This window comes from Miscanthus floridulus, chromosome 7 (assembly GCF_019320115.1).
Source record: "Miscanthus floridulus cultivar M001 chromosome 7, ASM1932011v1, whole genome shotgun sequence".
Taxonomy (NCBI): domain Eukaryota; kingdom Viridiplantae; phylum Streptophyta; class Magnoliopsida; order Poales; family Poaceae; genus Miscanthus; species Miscanthus floridulus.
Window position 1 is genome coordinate 17,036,267 of NC_089586.1, and position 15,890 is coordinate 17,052,156.

The following is a 15,890-nucleotide window of genomic DNA, read 5'->3' on the forward strand; positions in this document are numbered from 1 at the left end:
CCCTGAACTCGGACATGCCCTTCAAGTAGCTGTACGGTATTTATGCCGCACACTGCACAGTAACGGAGGGACGAGGGATCGGATGCGAGTGCGAATATGCGATGACGGAGGGATACAGTGCGGAGTGCCTACACGGAAACGGGCAGCGGTGGTCCAATCTTGCAATCTGCCACACTGTAGCAATCGCCGCTCTGCCACTGCCGGTCGGCGGACGATTCATCTCATGAAAGAAGAAGAAGAAGAAGATGGGCTATGTTGACAAGGGCAGGAAATACGATTTTTCTTTTGGCTTTGGGAGTCATCAGGAGTACAAATAGTGAACGTCCTCTAATTGGTTCAAACTATTATAGAATTATTAGAAAACAGGAATAATAATCATTTAAAAGAGTCTTCGAACTTGCTCTTGTCGCTTCCTTCATATTTTCTCTTCGAGAATCCAAATCTAGGCAACTAGTCAAAAGTCTTTAGCCAGTGATTCTATTTTACCTAATAAGAAAAGTATCTAGAAATGATGTTTCTGGCTCAAATATGGTCCCACATGCTCTAATAGCTAGAGCATCCGGATCACCTCGCAGTGAACCCTGGTAAACTCAACCTGGAGAGCTAACCTAACCGGTTTTCTCAAACAATCAAAGGAAACCTAGGGTTGTTCTTGGGTCGGCTGACGACCTAGAATGCCTTGCAAACATCGTCAAGCAGCTAGCAGAACAACAAATAATGGGGTTGGAAAAGTTAGAATTTGAAAAGATAAAACATCGGATTGGTTAAAAGCACAATAGACCAATTTTGGTCGTCAATACGTGTCCCCCCTGTTCTTATGTACAACTTGCAAACCTAAAACACATACAATGACCGAAACTGACCTAGGGACGATGGTAAAACACAATACATCAACATGATGTGCCAAATTTGGTCGCCAAACGTATGCCACCTTATTTTTTAATTAATTTATGTCCATATTCTTCTATATGTATGAACCAATGAGATCAAGTCCATGGGTAGCATCAGTCCATGGCACCCGAAATTTGCCAATGATGTCCAGAATGGATCCATCATGTGGTGGCAAAAGCTAGGGTTAAGAGGTGACAGAGCATGTTGTTATAGGCGGCACCCTTCACCTCTTCTTCTATACCCTCCAACGTAATTACCGACCTGGCTAGTTGCACAAGCCACTATTTAACTCCACTATGCAACACTTGTCCCGGGAGAGCTCAGCTTGTGACGGGAGCATCATTGAGAGTAGAGGCGATCAGGCTAAGTGGAGAAAGTTAGAAGAGAGATTTTAATATGGACATACCATATATGTGCATATAGTACCTTTAACTATGGTCCAATCTGAGGGCATGTTTGGTTTCTAGCCCTAGCTAGAGTGCCAAGCCCAAACACAGGTCCATGGCCAAAATCAAGGTATGACTAGTTTTTAGCTAGAATGGTGTTATTTGGGTTGTAGCCGATTTAAAACGTGTGGGCAATGCATAGAAAAACGGTGCGCAGATAACTATCGTGCTAAATTTATCAGATATGTGTGAGCATGAGATGTTGGGTGCACATGTTATTACCTTTTTTTCTTCAATAAAGCACAGCCACGTGAGATTATGTTTTGCAGTTAAAATCATATAAGAAAAACAGCACGACAAAAATAAATTGGAAATTAGATATATGGTTTAGCAGATATTTGCATTTGAAGTTTGATAATCTAACATTTTCGGAGCTCGTACAAGCAATGGATGGCTGACGCGTCACTTGTGTGGGAGCAAAAATTGGTGCCTGCAGCCAGGCCCAAAGTTTGCCTGTAGCTGTTTCATGGGCCAACCAAACATTGGCTAGTAACGAAGCATCGGCCAATTTCTTCGTGGCAGACGATCAATATTTGGCTTGGTTTTCGTTGGCTTGAATCCAAACTTACCGTAAAGATCACTTAAACAATGGTAAGCTGGTCCTTAGATATAAAGATCAATTTTTTTGACAAGTTAGGCTTGGTTACGAATGCTTTGCAATTAGCCATACAATTCTCATAAAAACAAGTTAGCAGGCTAAATATTTGATGGAATGGATCGCTAGCTGCAGGCTCCCTAGTACCCCAAGGTTTTGTTTGATCTGAGGAATTTCTACAGAAATTGTATATGAGCTTGCCATCATAACTAGACAATCCCTTTTGCGTATGACCATGACTATTTCTACTTTTGCATCTTGGCTTGCTATTTCTTCATAATACCATTATTGTTGATATTCCTTCTTCATACTTCCAATTTGATCAAATACCAATCAACTATCGATCTCATCTTGTTCATGCAAAGCAAACCACAGTTGAGACCAAACCATATTCGTTTCCCTTTGTTTCTCAGGCATGTTGTCTATTTCATCTCAAATACCCCATATAACAACATGATAATTGCCTCTCCGTGGTCAAGAAGCTCCAATCAAATGGAAGGGATCACTCTCTGGTGACTTCCATCATTCATGACATCAAGCAAGAGACGACAACTTCATCAATTGTTTTCTCCTTTATTTATGTCAGTAGATGGCAGCTCAAATTCCAGCTAGATCGATGAGCTGGTCAATCTTATGATTTAATTTTGTTTCATGCATGCCTGGATCTCATCTGAGCCTGGCCGTGCGTGCGTGCATGAGTGCGCTCCACGCCATCGCCATTTGCCACAGTGATCCAACGTACGCAATGCGTTCTGGTACCAACCAGTACGTGAGCACTCCTGCTTACTCTTGACACAGGCACACAGCTTCAAGCTTTTGGCTGGCTTTTCCGCTGCTGCTGTTTTGCATTCGCAGCGTACTACTGCTACTGCACGTGCATGCACTCACTCCCACCGCTGCCAACCTAGGAGCAGGCCGCTCGCTCGCTGCTGCTGCCGACAGCGTGCAGTTGCTCACTTTCCAGCAGCCTCGACGACGTCGGCCGCGTCCGTGCCACAGTACCCTGCCCCCCAACTGCCAATGGGCACGTTGCTGGGGGTCCGTGGATGACGTTGTGCTCTCTTCGGCTCTTCCTCGTGTGTGTCTGTGCGCGCGTAGATGTGGATGCAGAAGCAACACCTCACAAAATACAAAATTCAATTTTTAAATTTTGGATATACAAATCACTGTATACCTATTTTCATGAGCATTTTTGTTGGAGTCATTATATTTATGACTCTTCTGTTGTAGTAGTAGCTAGGAAGCTGTAAGTATGTTTTTTTTTGGAGCGAAAGATCTCAAAACCGTGTGCTATTAATTTGTTTTCTCTAATATAATTTGATTGTTTATATATAAAAGGGAACGGCCTGGCTGACCGAGTGGTCAGTGTAGGCTCAGTACCTCCCTCTTGGGGTGGTCAGAGTTCGAGTCCCAAGCGACTCACTCTTTATTTGTGGCTTCGGCCGCAGTGACCATGGAGGGGAAAAACTTCCTCGTCTGTCCCACATCCAAAGCACAAGTATGTGGTCAGCTCATCTCACGGAGCTACGGTGTCGCTGTGTATGAGTGGGCCAGGGGTTCGAAGGTTTTCTCGATATCCGTGAAAAGATCTTTTTCTTAAGTCGGAATACCCGGAGCTGTCTAGCCACCGCGGATCGATTTTTTTTTGTTTATATATAAACGTATAATATGTTTCTCACTCGCGCATTTTATTTGGCTATGTCACTCGATTGTGGTAGCCGTCCGATGTCTCTGTCTCTCATCTGCATTGTCTGCTTTTCTTTTGCTTTGATCTGTCTCTGACATGTGGGTCCGTATTGTCGGCGCATACTGTTTCAATTTTTGGGAGTCACGCCTCCTTTACTGGTTTGGAAACGTAGTCCTGGCGTCTGCCGCTTCATTTCCGCGTGCGTTTCGAGTTCCTCGTCTGTGAGTGGAGCTCCCAGAGGTGACGTGGGCGACGCGAGGCGATTCGAGGCGACGGGCTAGGGTTTGTGATTTCCTCTTCGTTTTCACCTTTTGTTCCATGGATCTGAGTTATTTTAGTTGTTTGTATGTATTCTAAATCTTCCGTGTTGTGTTTTCTCGTCTGTCAGTGTTGTTCGAAAAGGCGTTTGGATGCGACGCGAGGCGTATCGGGGGATTCCGCGCTAGGGTTCGCGATTTCTTCCTCAATTTCTCCTTTAGTTCTATGGATCTGAGCTATTTGAGTTGTATGGATGTATTCTAAATCTCCTATGTTGTTTTATTTTCTTCGATTTGGTCGGATGCTATTGTTCCCCTTTTCTATGGCGGACTCTGATCTGTTCGTGTTGAGGTTTGCTGCTGACCTGGAGCTTGGATCGTCCACAATGCTAGGGTTCATTCATTTATGTTAATAGTTTTCTTATTTTTGTTGCGGATGTTGATTGTATCTGTGTATGTTTCATTCTGATCAAATTTATTTGTATATGTTTGTTGTTTTCTTGGTCATTTTGGAGCTGCGTTGTGTTGTTTTTCAGTCGCCGTGTTGATCTGGAGATTAGATCGACGTCTGGTATAAGGTATAAGTTTCTCTATCCTTTTCTATGTTTTTTATTTCGTTGTGCACCTCTGTTTGTTCTTGTAAGTGTGATGCATTTTTTGTGCTGAATGTGTTGTTATGGTTTGCTTGATCTATGTCATGTTGTTCGATGCTCTAGGTTCAATTTAAGTAGTAGTTTCAGTAGGAGGTTTACTTCATTGTCAGTTTTGTATAATTTATTTTGATTTTAAGTGTTGGTTAAGTTGAGTTCAACCTATTTTCAGTTCTAGTTTAGTTTAATAGAATCTCTTTTTAGTTGAAGTTAACACTCAATTTTGTTTAGTAGAATCTATTTTTAGTTATAGTTTAATTCAAGTTGAGGTTAAGTTTATTCGGTTTAAGTTCAAATTGTATCAGGCTTCAGTGTTTTAGCTGTTAGTGTAGTTAATATTCAGAGTTTTAGTTTTGTAAATTTCTATTGTTATATCAGGTTTTCTTTCATTTTTAATTTTTTTCATTTATTGTGGTTAGCTTATATGTTTAGTTCAGTTTCTGTTTATTAGAATTTATCTCCATTTTGAGTTCAGGTTAAGTTGATTACATCTTATTCAGAGTTTTAGTATGATTTTTTCTTTTATTTCTTCATTTGTGTGTGACCTGTCAAGCATTCATGTTTAAAACCATTTTTGATCTGTATGAATAGTTCTCCCTCATGTAATTTTTAATAGTATATTTGCAATGACTATTTCTTTGTCTTACTTCAGGTTAGATTCATGTATTAGTTGTTTAGATTTAGAATGATTCTCTTACTTTAGGTGTCTGTTCATTTTAGTTTTAGTTTCGTTTCATTTTAGTTTTGTTTCATTGTCAGTCATATTCGAGTTTTGTTTTTAGGTTTACTCTTATTGTGTCATTTCATTTTCAGTCTCAGTTAAGTTTCTGAATCATCCTCTTAGTTCAGTTTAGTTTTCCTTTCTAGTTCAGTTTAAGTTTCAGATTTCTTAATCTCAGGATATGACCAGGATAAATTCAGCTTAAAGTAGAATGTTACAAATTTTTCAACGATATGACCAGGATAAATTCGAGAAAAATTAAATTCAATTGTTTGTTAGAATTTAATTTGATTTTAAGTTTAGGTTAACTTGAGTACATCCTATTTTCAGTTCAAGTTTAGAATAATAGATTCTTTTTTAGTCCAATATATTTTTAGTTTTAGTTGAATTGATGTTCAAGTTAAGTTTAGTAGAGTTCTAGTTCAATTTTTTATCAGGGTTTAGTTTTTTTAGCTGTTAGTTTAGTTAATATTTAGAGTTTCAGTTTACGAAATTTCTTTTGTTATATTAGCTTTGATTCCTTTTTTTATTTATTGTCTTTAGTTTTTATGTTTATTTTATGTTCATGTTTATAGAATTTACTATAAGTTAACCAGTCTTTAGTACATCTCTATGCAGTCTGTTAGTAGATTTGGCTCTCTGCTGCTTTTTGACAAGTGTTTTGTGCCTAAGAAGTTTTCTAAGTGTTTGGCGCTCATGAAGTGCATCCCCACGAACCAGGGGAAGCAGCTCCTCCTCGAGGTCCATGCCGGAATTTGCGGGCATCACGTGGCCCCAAGGTCGCTGGTTGGAAAAGCCTTTCGCCAAGGTTTTTACTGGCCCACCGCGCTACGAGATGCAAAGGAGGTCGTCCGCAGGTGTGAAGGATGCCAGTTCTACGCTTGGCAAACCCACTTGCCGGCACAGGAGCTCCAAACCATCCCCATCACCTGGCCATTCACGGTCTGGGGCCTTGACATGGTGGGACCCCTCAAAAAGGACCTAGGTGGTTTCACTCACCTACTCGTAGCAGTCGACAAGTTCACCAAGTGGATAGAGGCCAAGCCCATCACCAACATCCGCTCGAAAGAGGCGGTCAAATTCTTCCTCGACATTATCTACCGGTTCGACGTTCCTAACTGCATCATCACCGACCACGGGACTAACTTCACCGGGAAGAAGTTCCTAGACTTCAGTGAGGGACACAACATTAGGATCGACTAGGCCTCGGTCGGACATCCACGTACTAATGGTCAGATCGAGCGCGCCAATGTCATGGTCCTCCAAGGACTTAAGTCACACATCTTCGGCCGACTCAACAAGTACGCCGGGTGATGAGTTGTAGAGGTCCCAGCGATCCTCTGGAGCCTGAGAATGACCCCAAATCGATCCATAGGATTCACACCCTTCTTATTGGCCTACGGAGTTGAGGCAGTGTTGCCCTTCGACCTCGACCACGATGCCCCAAGAGTGAAGGCCTTCGACCGTGACCAAGCCATGGAGGCTTAGCAAGACGCAGTTGACCTGCTCGAAGAGGCCAGCGAGACAACCGTCATCTGCTCCGCTCGCTACCAACAAACCCTCCGCAGGTACCACGAAAGGAAGATCAGGGGGAGAATCCTAGAAGTCGGTGATCTCATACTCCGGAGGACCCAATCAACAAAGGAAAAACACAAACTCTCTCCACCATGGGAAGCACCCTATACGGTGACCGAAGTAATCCGACCGGGCACCTACCGACTGGAGGACGACAATGGCAACGTTCTCACCAACACTTGGAACATTGAACAACTACATCGTTTCCCCCTAAATTTGGTCTTACTGTTTTTTAGTTAACACTTGCTCCTATAAAGCACCCCACCCCGAACACTTTCAGCCCGGGGCGCTCGGGGGCTCCATGAGGGTATAATACTGAATATTGCCTCTCTTTTTTACTATCACATGGTAAACAAACTTTGTCCCCAGACGGAAGCACATTCCGTTCCTTTGATTGACCTACGTGACTGTGTTCTTACTCCTAACCGAACGCACCCCGCCACGACCTACGGTTACGAGCAGCCGAGCCCCACGGGCCATGCCTAGGTTCTTAACAGCTATAGCCTATGGAACTAACGGGCAGGTGCGAAAAAGAAAGGATAAAAACAAAATTATGCTAGGATAAAAAACAAGGAACGGATAGTGGTTCTATCACTAGAACAGAACTGATGTATTCATTGATACAAAAACTATTCACACAGGGGCTCACCCACAAACTCAACTATTACATTTTCTAAAGTACTTCCATTCCAAATACTACTGCGGTCGCTCGACGACATCACATGACGCCAAAAGAAAGGCCACGGCACTCGCCGCTGGACATAACCACCGCCACAGGGGCCTCGCCCAGTTCCTCTTGCTCGACTTCGGCGAGCGTAACGGGTACCTCAAGGGACCCACCCGGTTCTACTCCCACGACTTCGGCGAGCTCAACAGGTATCTCAAGGGAGTCACACCCATAGATGCTCAGCAGAAAAGCATGGGGCTCCGGACCTTCTCATGCAGTCGAGTCAGCTTCTGTGTAGGGACACCACCACCGAAGTATGGCCACCAAGGCGGGAAGAGATCTCATCAAACTTTATGAACTGGCCAACCTGAGCAGCTGCAGGCATGGAACCCTCCACTAGCATGATCTTAGGCAACTTCCCCTCCACACACGGCTCCATCTCAAAGAAGGCCTCGCAGATGAATCCTGCGCGCCACCCCCTTCGACGGAAGCTGCCCCTTCTCAAGCAAAGATGGCCAGCACCGCCCCGGGCAGCCTCCAGCTCCGCCTCGGGCAGCCTCTAGCTCGACATCGCGCTCTGGATTCATGAAAGGATCTCATACAGGCACTCTCGACGAGGAGGAAGAAGGAGGAGAAACAATAGTTGGAGAACAGGCAAAGGACTACGGCGGAGAGCCCTCTTCCTCCCCCTATTTAAGGAGGAAACACCATAGTGGAAGATAGGCAAGAGATCAGAGTGAAAAACTCTCTCCCTTCCCCCATTCAATGCGGATGGGAAACGATGGGACGCACCCTGACCGATGGGACGCACACTGACTGACGGAACGACGCCTGGTTAGACAGAACACCACCTGGTGAGACGAGATGTGGCCTAGGTATGGCCCACCACTATCGCACGCCCGGCGCGAAAACCAAAACGTCACCACTCGCAGATAGCTCTCCGCCTTCTTAGGCGGGACTTGGAAAAACCCAAAACAAATGGGATCTCTGCCAGGAGAGACCATCGAGCTTCCTAAGTCGATCGAATGGCTCAAGAAAACACACTGAGAGACAGGTAAGGAGCAAAGGGACGCCCCATGTAGGCCATGCCAACTCCGTCACGAATGACGAGCATTGGTCCCGGTCGGACATTTCCGACTAGAGCTCTTCAAACCCCATCACTCAAGTCATCAAGGTAACACTACTGACCCCCTCTATTTCTTTATAAATCATTTCATACATCCATATGCGCATTCATTCCATATGCCCGTGCCCCCCGGATGATTCGGGCACTGAACCGCCCGGGGGCTTGGGAACTAAGCATCGCACATGCAGCGAAATGCATCACAACGCTCAGTGTTGCATCACGAAGCGGCAGTTGCCTCATTCGACATGTGCGACGACCGATTGGGGTTTGAAAGGCTGGCCCACGAAGGCTCAAGGCCACCCCACGTCAAACAGAGCTAGGGGAGAAAAACGCAGATGAGCCTCGTGCGGCCCTCGCCTAGTCTGGCAGATAGGGTCATCTCAACCTTCTTGTTCGATCCTAAACCTCTGCCAAGCCCATAGAATCTCGATCGAGGGGAGGCCATTAGGCCATCTGGGTCGGTCTCCGGAATGACCCAGGCATCTATCGGGTTGTAGGTAAAGGAGCAGTAGAATGTCACAAGAGGGCTATGTCGACCCCATCACAAATGACGAACCCAGATTCCACTCGATCATACCAGTTAGCGAACTTACCGAGCGCGTCAATTAAGCCCGAGCGATCAGGACAAGCGACAAAACTCAGCCCCTTCGGTTGTGAGGAACCAAGGATGGGGTAACGCACACAAACTCAAACCAACCCCTACTAAAGCCCAACGGGGCTCAGGGGCTCAAGACACAAAACGCCTGGGTCTGTGACCCTGAACTCGCCCCATCCAGCTACGCTTCGACTGCACACCAAACACCTGGGTCTGTGACCCCGAACTCGCCCCATCCAGCTATGCTTCGACTGCACACCAAACACCTAGGTCTGTGACCACGAACTTGCCCCATCTGGCTACGCTTCGACTGCACACCAAACACCTAGGTCTACGACCCCGAACTCGCCCCATCAGGATCCACGAGCTCCGGCTGGCCTGATCCCTAAACTAACTAACTAAACTACCTCAGCTGCACTGGCTGCACCAAGGCCAGGATCCATGACTCTGACTCGCCTGATCCCATGGCACGCATCGACGCCAGGATCAGTGAGCTCTGTCTCGTCCGGTCCCTATACTAACTGCCTCGGCTGCACAGGCTGCACCGACGCCCGGATCCACGACTCTGACTCGCCCGATCCCACGGCGCACACCGACGCCAGGATCAGCGAGCTCTGTCTCATCCGATCCCTATAGAACCCTAAAAACTAAAAACCACCTCGGTTGCGCAACGGCATCTTGGTTGATGACTCCATCTCGACTAAAAAACACACGCACACACGTTGACAAAACCCCCCTGGACGATTCTGCCCGAATCGCCCGGGGGCTCGGGGGCTACACCAGTGGGTGCGCTCGCGCGCACCCGCTGACAAAACGAGAACTTTCCCCGCTGGCAACACGAAAACACCCCCCAGACGATTCTGCCCGAATCGCCCGGGGGCTCGGGGGCTACACCCGCGGGTGCGCTCACGCGCACCCGCCGTCAAAGGATAAAAATACCCTAGACGATTCTACCTGAATCGCCCGGGGCCTCGGGGGCTCCTGTCGGGTTCATAAACCCGAGGTTCCTCACGGACCGGCTTCCCGACAGAGGCTCGGCCTAGGCAGACAACACGCAACTCATGGGCAGGCCCGAGTACCTGAACGACAGGCCAAAAGGACGATCCAATCTCCGACCGAAAGGCCTGGACGAGGAGGAACGGGCGAGGGATCACAAAATAAGCCTCTTAGTTCTTTTAGATTAGTTTGGCGCCAACCCCCATACCTTATGAGGCGAGGGGGCTCGAAGTGGCGAAATGACCCCCTTGGCATTTTTAGATTAGTTTGGCGTCGACCCCAAACATTTTGAGGCGTAGGGGCGAAGAGCCACGAAATAAGCCTCTCGGCTCTTTTAGATTAGTTTGGCGCCAACCCCCATACCTTATGAGGCGAGAGGGTCCGGAGCAGCAAAATGATCTCCTTGGTGCTTTTAGATTGGTTTGACGCTGACCCCCAAACATTTTAAGGCGTTGGGCGAAGAGTCGCAAAATGAACCCCTTGATGGTTTTAGATTAGTTTTGCGCCAACCCCAAACCTTATGAGGTGAAAGGGATCAAAGCGGTGAAATCATCCCCTTGGCGCTTTTAGATTAGTTTGGTGCCAACCCTCATACCTTATGAGGTGAGGAGGCTAGAATCAGCGAAATGTGTCCCTCGACACTTTTGGATTAGTTTGGCACCAACTCATAGTCAATGTCGCTGACGACATAGCCCCTTGCCAAGGTGTTGATGAAATCTTAGTTGATGACGCTGGTGGTGATTGCAAAATTAGTTGGAACAAAGTTTGCAAAACATAGATTCATATTTTGCTTCTATTACATGTATTCTTGGCGACCCGAAGTTATCAGGCTCTATCTAATCAATCTGCTTCGGTTGCTCATATTTTTGGCAACGTGAAGTCGCTGAGATCTTATCAAATCATTGTCCTTCACTTGCACGTATTTTTGGCAATGTGAAGTCAATGAGCTCTTCTCATATCCTTGTGTACATAGAGATCGAAAAGGATGCATATGGCGATCTATGACTGCTGACTAGTTTTGATCTCATCAAACTTATTTTTGTCAATATTAGGGAGCCTTACGATGCTAAGGCTCCCCTTTCGGCTCATATGAATTGCTCATACGGTAAATGGAAGTTGTGAATGAGTGTCGTGATGCATATGATGGATGCATTCACACATATAAAAAGAATGGTAAAACATTTTTATTTGGCTTCGTCCTCACTTATCTTCGGAGGGCCAAAGTCTTCATCTCTTAGGCTTTTTGTTTGGCTTCGTCCTCGTGTATTTTTGGAGGGTCGAAGTCTTGGGCCCTTAAGCTTTTTTATTTAGCTTCGCCCATGCATATTTTTGGAGGGTTAAAGTCTTCAGCCCCTTTGGCTTTTCATTTAGCTTCACTCTTGTGTGTTTTTGAGTGTCAAGTCTTGAGTTGCTTAGGATTTCGTTTAGCTTTGCCCTCACATATTTTCGGAGGGTCGAAACGAGCGTCAAGACCAAAAGGTTTTATTAGGCGACAAGCAAACAAATAATATGACTATGAAATAATCTAAATTCAACTGTCCAAAAGAAATTCCCCATGAAAAATAAAATACGAATTTTCAACTAACAAACTTTTCTAGCGGACTAGCTTATCCATATCTTCTAATCTTTGTCATTAGTAAATAAATTAAGGATTATTAGTATGTTATATTGTTAATTAGTAATTATGATGGTAGGATTATTTTTTATAAGTGCTAATACGATGTTTAGTGCAGGTTTTGTGTGCCAATTAGGATATTAGTGGTGCTAATTTACATATTTTATTTTAATTTTGTGATTATCATGACAAAACAATATTAGTACATATTTATTAGTGTCTAATTAGTTGTTATTATTTTAAATAATAGATATAATTAGTCAACTATTCTCATCTCTCCATTTTCATCTATCTAACCAAACAAAAAAATGAGTCGTCCCATCCATCCAACCAAACATGAATCATAGATATCCTTATCCTGATATCCATGGATCACCATATCCCATCCAACTTCGTCCTTCAACCAAACGTGCCCTACCGAATTCCTCTAGGTTTTTGTCTAGGAAGAACTGAATATCCTATTCTAAATATTGGATAATCCACGTAGACTTTGTGGATAATCCATATCCGTCAGATTTTGTCGAATCCATATTCTACCCCGCATCCGTGCATAATCACGTAGATATTAAAGTTCTTCTTCACATCCTTAAAATTCGAATTTGGATCAGATCATAGCGGGAAAATTATCAGCGCCACTTCCACCCCTAGCCGCTGCCCTCCCCTCACCTCCCAAGTCCTCGTCACAGCTTCCCTCCCCTCTTGCGCTCTCCTCCCGGCCGCAAGCGAGCAGCGTCAGAAGCAGCTGGAAGGGGTGCACAGCCGACGCTTCCCTCCCTCTGGTGTACTATATAATGTATGGATGATGGGTTTCGTGAGATTGAATTGGATTTGCGCTATGGTATATATGTATGGATGATGGTTCTGTGACTTAGAATTTATTGGTGTTCTTGAGTTCTTCTTTGATCTTTGTCTTAGATTTGTGTATTGGGTTTCACAGGTTGACACGGGCACGACACAGCATAGCTAGCTAACCGTGCCTGCCATGCTTGTGCCTAACCTTGCTAGTGCTGGTGCTAAGTCAAAAGGAGATACTAGCACCCGGACGTCCGGACAAAAACGCATGTCCGAACGTCCGCGCCACCCTCGTCACGTGTGCCCGCGGAAAAGGCTGCGCCTGCCGCTCTTTCTCCCTTGGCGGATGCCCGCGAGTTCGGATGCTCGCGCACCTGCCGCTCCTTCCCTCTAACCCCCTCCTCTGTCTCTGGGCGGGCAGGACCCAAGAGCTGGCACGAGGACGAGCACGCCCCATCCGTAGGATCCTAGGTGCGATGCGCGCCCCTAGTGCCGGCCCACGGCTCGCCGCACCCCATCCCCTAGCGTCCAGGCCGTGCCTCATACGACTCTACCTCTGAAACATGAAACACTTGGATGCAACATACGTCTGAAGTAGATAAAACGTTTGGAACATACAATTGCAACATGTGTGAAACATATAATACATTCAGATAAAACACTTACAAATTGTAACATGAAAACACTTATTGCACCAAAAGACTCAAACAACTGAAACATTTTGAACATACTCTTGCAACATAGGTGTGAAATATGTGCAACATCCAGATAAAAAATGCTTGCAACATATGTCTGAAACAGATGAAACATTTTGAACAAACGTTTGCACCATGCCTCTGAAACACTTGTAACATATGCAACATCCCGATCTATTTTTGCAAAATCCATACGAAACATCTACAACATACCTCTGAAACATTTAAAACACTTAAAACAAACATTTGCAACATATGGGAGAGGAGGTCGGGGCTGGTTGATTTCGGCCTCGGGGCGCGAGCACCACCAGCATGGGCCGCGCTCATGGGTGCCCTTGGCTCTGCCGGGGACCGACCTGAGGCGCACGACGGCACCATGAGCACCAACAGAGGTGGACGATGTGCACGACGGCACGGGAGCGAGCGACGCGTGTGGGCGCGTGGCAGGTGGGACTACGGGAGCAAGGAGCGAGAGGTGCGGATGGGCAGGAGCGAGAAGCGAACAACACAGGATGGGGGCGCGTGCGGGGAGATGGCTGCGGCGGCAAATACGGAGAGGGGCGGCCACACGGCCGCACGGCGCTGTGAAACGTGCGATGGGCGAGTAAGTGGGTATATATTTTTAAGAGAGATGTGGGAGACTAAAAAGAAAGAGACAGGCTTGGTAGACTGCGTAGACCGAGGAAGGCGGTGTCCGCTTGGATGGACGCCCGCCCTTAAGCATTACCGTAAGTCAAAGCCATCTTTATTTTTTTAGAAACAAATCTAATATTTACAATATTTAGTTGGCTGTGCGGACCAAACCATACCATCAGGCATCAGCTGATCAGCATGAGATTGTCGGCTGTGCAGAGGCCGCGTCAGCGCGCTGCTCCTGTCCTGAGGCTCTCGATCGGCTTCCTCCCCTCTCCACCGCGGGAACGTCCGGCGCCATGCCCACGCCACCCAACATTCTACTTGTACGGTTCTACCAGTGGCCTCCTTTGCTCTCCGCTGCGCTCCCTCGCAGCCTCGCTGACCGTTACGTAGCGCGCGGTACGCCGGCCACGCCCACCATGCACGACTCGGCATAGGCGGCAGTCGGCACTAGCTGGGCACCGGCGCACCGACCGATGCGGCCGGCGGGGCCGCCGACGAAGCCCGCTGGCGCCAGCGCCGGGGCGGTCCAGGCCAGCAGCAGGCGTAGTAGTAAGAGGCCTGGCGCCGTCCTGAGGCTGCTGCAGGCGCCGGCGGTCGTGGCGCTCGCGGTGTCGTCGTCGCCTGGGCCGGCGTCGGAGCCGCTGTGCAACCTCCCGCCGACGCTGTCCGGCGAGGACGGCGGCGGGCGGCCGGGCGAGGCGAACAGGATCCGGCACCCCAAGTCGGACCGAGCGGCGCGCTGCACGTCCAAGTGCGTCAGCACCTGCGTCCTCGGCGGCCACGGCGCGCCGGGCGTCGCCGGGCCCTTCAACATCCGGAGGTACGCACGCACGCATGGTGCTCCAATCCACCGTCGCTCCATTAATTGCTCATCTTCTTGATGATGATTAAATTAAGCACGTACGACTGGACTGTCTGATCAATCTCTGCTTTGAGGAATGAGGACTAATTCTCTCTCGTTTGCCGTTGGCATCGATCCATGGATGGATGGATGCGTGCAGGCCCCTGGTGGTGTTCAAGGACACCTTCCGAAGCCGGCAGTACTGGTAACGACGCACGCAAATTGGCCCCCTTTTGAATCCATTATCAACGAGTGAATTGTCTTGATTACTAGTGTCCAATACTCCAATTATTTATATGCATGTCTTTAATTTGTACTAATAGCTTGGTGGAGTGCTCGGACATCTGCAATCTACTCAAGGACGGCGAAGATGGCCAGTGAAGTGGACACAACAATGCAACAAGACGTACGACCTCTCCTGCATTCCATGGTGGTGCGCGCGGCCTGAGCTATGCTGGAAACGGAGGCTCGGGCCGGCCGGCCGTTTCATGCTCTGGATTGCCCGCTTCGCGCAGCCTTGACATGCCATGCGAGGCAGAGTTTTCCCTCTCTCTCTCTCTCTCTCCCTCCCTCTCTCTCTCTCTCTCTAAATCGAAAGGAGCTAGCTTAGTTACTAAGGTACTTCATCCGGTCAAAAACACTCACACATTTGACTTTCCATGGTTTTACATGCGTATATTTGATCAGTAGATTCTTGTAGAATGTATTCTTAGAAGCCTAATGTAAGCATCTTCATTAAGTACAAATCTACACATGCCATTTTCCCTCCATGTTTCTAAACTAAATATAATTGTAACGTGCTTGTAATTTTTCGGGTTCAGACCATTTTTTCCAATATAGTAAGGGTTTTTTTTAACTGAAGGGAGTACTGTTAGCATCTATGTAGTGCATGCAAAGGGAGTTTTTAACTGATCAGTAGATTCACTGCCATCTAGAAAAGTCAGAATGTCTTACAATTTGCAACAAAGGGAGTTTTCTAAAGTTAAACCCTCAGATTTTTTTTATAGAGGTATAGAAAACAAGAGGAATTAAGCTCTTTTGCATATGAAATTCAAACCGCAGCTCCTTGGTGATTTCAAGGGTGTTTCTTGAGTAGAGTCGC

At 46.8% G+C, this 15,890-nt stretch overlaps 1 protein-coding gene across 1 annotated transcript; it reads left to right on the top strand.

Moving 5' to 3' along the window:
* Window positions 1-14,170: 14,170 nt before the first annotated feature.
* Window positions 14,171-15,595, top strand: LOC136462693 (uncharacterized). The gene is made up of 3 exons (XM_066461755.1): window positions 14,171-14,767; window positions 14,949-14,993; window positions 15,112-15,595. Exons 1-3 carry the CDS (start codon window positions 14,421-14,423, stop codon window positions 15,167-15,169), a joined length of 450 nt encoding a protein of 149 aa, XP_066317852.1. The 5' UTR covers window positions 14,171-14,420; the 3' UTR covers window positions 15,170-15,595.
* Window positions 15,596-15,890: the final 295 nt, after the last annotated feature.